The sequence below is a fragment of the Corvus brachyrhynchos genome, unplaced genomic scaffold, assembly GCF_000691975.1.
Source record: "Corvus brachyrhynchos isolate BGI_N302 unplaced genomic scaffold, ASM69197v1 scaffold58, whole genome shotgun sequence".
Taxonomy (NCBI): Eukaryota; Metazoa; Chordata; class Aves; order Passeriformes; family Corvidae; genus Corvus; species Corvus brachyrhynchos.
In genome coordinates this window covers 503,831-506,081 of record NW_008239539.1, presented here as the reverse complement: position 1 = coordinate 506,081, position 2,251 = coordinate 503,831, and the positions used below count along the sequence as shown (strand labels likewise).

Here is a 2,251-nt window from a genome sequence, read left to right as displayed (position 1 = left end):
GCTGAAGCACAAGGTGGGTAATGCTGCGTGGAGACTGTTTGGGTTGTGTCTGCTGTCCCAGTTCTGGCTCAGGCTCCTTGCTGCCTGCCTTGCTTGGGAAGAGCTGGCAGAGGGTGCCTGTCATCCCCCTCAGCTCACCCAGAGGGATGGTGGGTGCTGCCATTCAGTGGTGGGGTTACCCCAGCATCATCCTGCACCCCACTGGGCTCACAAACCCTGAGCAAGTGGGAAACAGGCTGTGCTTCTGCAGATGGTCCATCTGTCCCACACTTCTGCCCTTTTCCCTCCCTGCCCCTGTGCATTGTCTTGGTGCCTGTGAGCTCTGCGGGATAGTCCCCAATCATCTCTTTCCTCCCAAGGTTTTTGTGGAAAGGGCCAACCTGAACCTGGTGCAGCGGCGGCTGAAGCTGAAGGATTTTCGGGATGCCTACCCCCGCTTCCCCCCCATCCAGTCCATTCACGTCTCCCAGGACGAGCGCGACTGCATGATTGACCTCAGCGAGTTCATGAACCCCTCGCCCTACACTGTGCCCCAGGTAATGGCCACGGACCCCTCTGCACAGCTCCCCAGGGATCAGGGTGGGCAATGGGTGCTGTCTGGGGCTGCTGCAGCCCCCCCATCCCCATTCTCCCTTGCAGGAGGCGTCTCTGCCACGGGTGTTCAAGCTCTTCCGAGCCCTGGGCCTGCGGCACTTGGTGGTCGTGGACAATCGCAATGAGGTGAGTCCCTGCTCGCTGTGTCCAAGCAGCCTGGGCTCCTCCAGGGGACAGGGACACGCTGTCCCCAGGCCCTGTGTGCCCACAGGGGGCTGTACCCCGTCCCTTTCCCGGCAGGTGGTGGGAATGGTGACCCGCAAGGACCTCGCCAGGTACCGCCTGGGGAAGGAGGGCCTGGAGGAGCTCTCGCTGGCACAGACGTGAGGCAGTGTGGTCCAGCAGAGACGTGCCCCGGCCCCTCGGAGCTGGGGACCCCCTTTTGCAGGAGGTGGGGAGAGGACCTGGCCAGTCCGTGCAGGTGTTGCAGTGCCTGGAGCACTGGCAGGGCCGTGCTGCCCCGGCCCTCCTGCCTGTTGCTGCCTTCCCACGTCTACTGCCTCCACTTGTCACCCCTTCCTCTGCTTCCCTGAGGGATCAAAATTCACCCTTGGCTCTGTTAGCTCCTGGAATAGGCTCTCCTTGAAGGTTGGGTGAGGGCGGGAGTGTTCCATGGGGAGCAGGAAGGCCCTACTGAGCTGGACACACTCCTCTGACATGGCACGTGGCCTCTGTTGCCTCATCCACCCAGTCTGGGCTGTCTGGGACTTAGCCCTGCCCTAGCTCTGGCTGCAGGGCCTGTGAGAGGAGCAGTGGGGACATCATGGGGCTCCCTCCTACCCCCAGCACCTCATTCCCCCCTGCCCTGTGGTCCTGCTTGCTGGGTTGGGATGAGCTCTGGGGTTGCCTCCCTGCCTCTTGGGACTGAGGAGAGGGACGTGCCCTGCTTGGCTGTGCAATAAAAGGGCTCCCGTGGTTCTGCAGCTGCCGCCTCTGGCTCTTTCTTGGTTCCCTCAGCCACTCTGACCCCAGCCCACGTGTGGGGAGACACCCCTGGAATTTGGGGCAGGGATGGGGAGGGGAGAGCTGCCTGTGCTGGGGCGATGTTGGTCCTGCAGCCTGTGCCCTTCTGCCACCCCTGCAGTCCTCCCACTACTGCTGCTCCTACACTGGGATCCAGAGTCACTCCTGGGCAATATTCTGGCCCTTTCCAGCAGCCTGCACCCTTCCAGGCACCCCAAACCCCACCACCAGTCCTGGATTTGGTCAGGGGGTGGGAGCAAAGCCCTGGCACCTCACTTCTCCCATCTCCCCCTGTCCTTGCTCCTCTCCTTGGCATTGCCCTGCCTCTGCCCTGGGACTGCCCCTTCCTCACTTGGACACAGGCTGCCTGGTGCCTGGAGAGGCTTTTGACTGTGGGATCTGTGCTGAAATAAAGTCTGTTTGTACTTTTATTGTGGTGCTGCCTGTCTCTTGCTTCCCTTGGGGCTACTGTCCAGGCTCAGTTGTCCCCTTGGGCCTGAACAGAGCCCTGTCCCCACTCCTGCTGCTGGGAGGGCACAGGCTGGGGAGTGAAGGGGGTGGGGTGGGGCTGCATCCTGGGGGCTGCCCCCCCAGAAGGGCTCAAGGGGGTGGCTGGCTGCCCCTTCCTGGGTTCTTTTCCCTTTCAAGACCAACAAAAACCCACCACAAAGCAGAGGATGGCTCAGCCGGGCCC

At 62.3% G+C, this 2,251-nt stretch overlaps 1 protein-coding gene across 1 annotated transcript in view; it reads left to right on the top strand.

Moving 5' to 3' along the window:
* Nucleotides 1-1,988, top strand: part of CLCN7 (chloride voltage-gated channel 7) — a 14,187-nt gene extending 12,199 nt beyond the window's left edge. The window contains exons 23-26 of the mRNA XM_017741230.1: nt 8-13; nt 360-536; nt 640-720; nt 835-1,988. Of these exons, the coding sequence (XP_017596719.1) occupies nt 8-13; nt 360-536; nt 640-720; nt 835-921 (351 nt within the window). The 3' untranslated portion in view covers nt 922-1,988. The remainder of the gene's footprint in view (nt 1-7; nt 14-359; nt 537-639; nt 721-834) is intronic.
* Nucleotides 1,989-2,251: the final 263 nt, after the last annotated feature.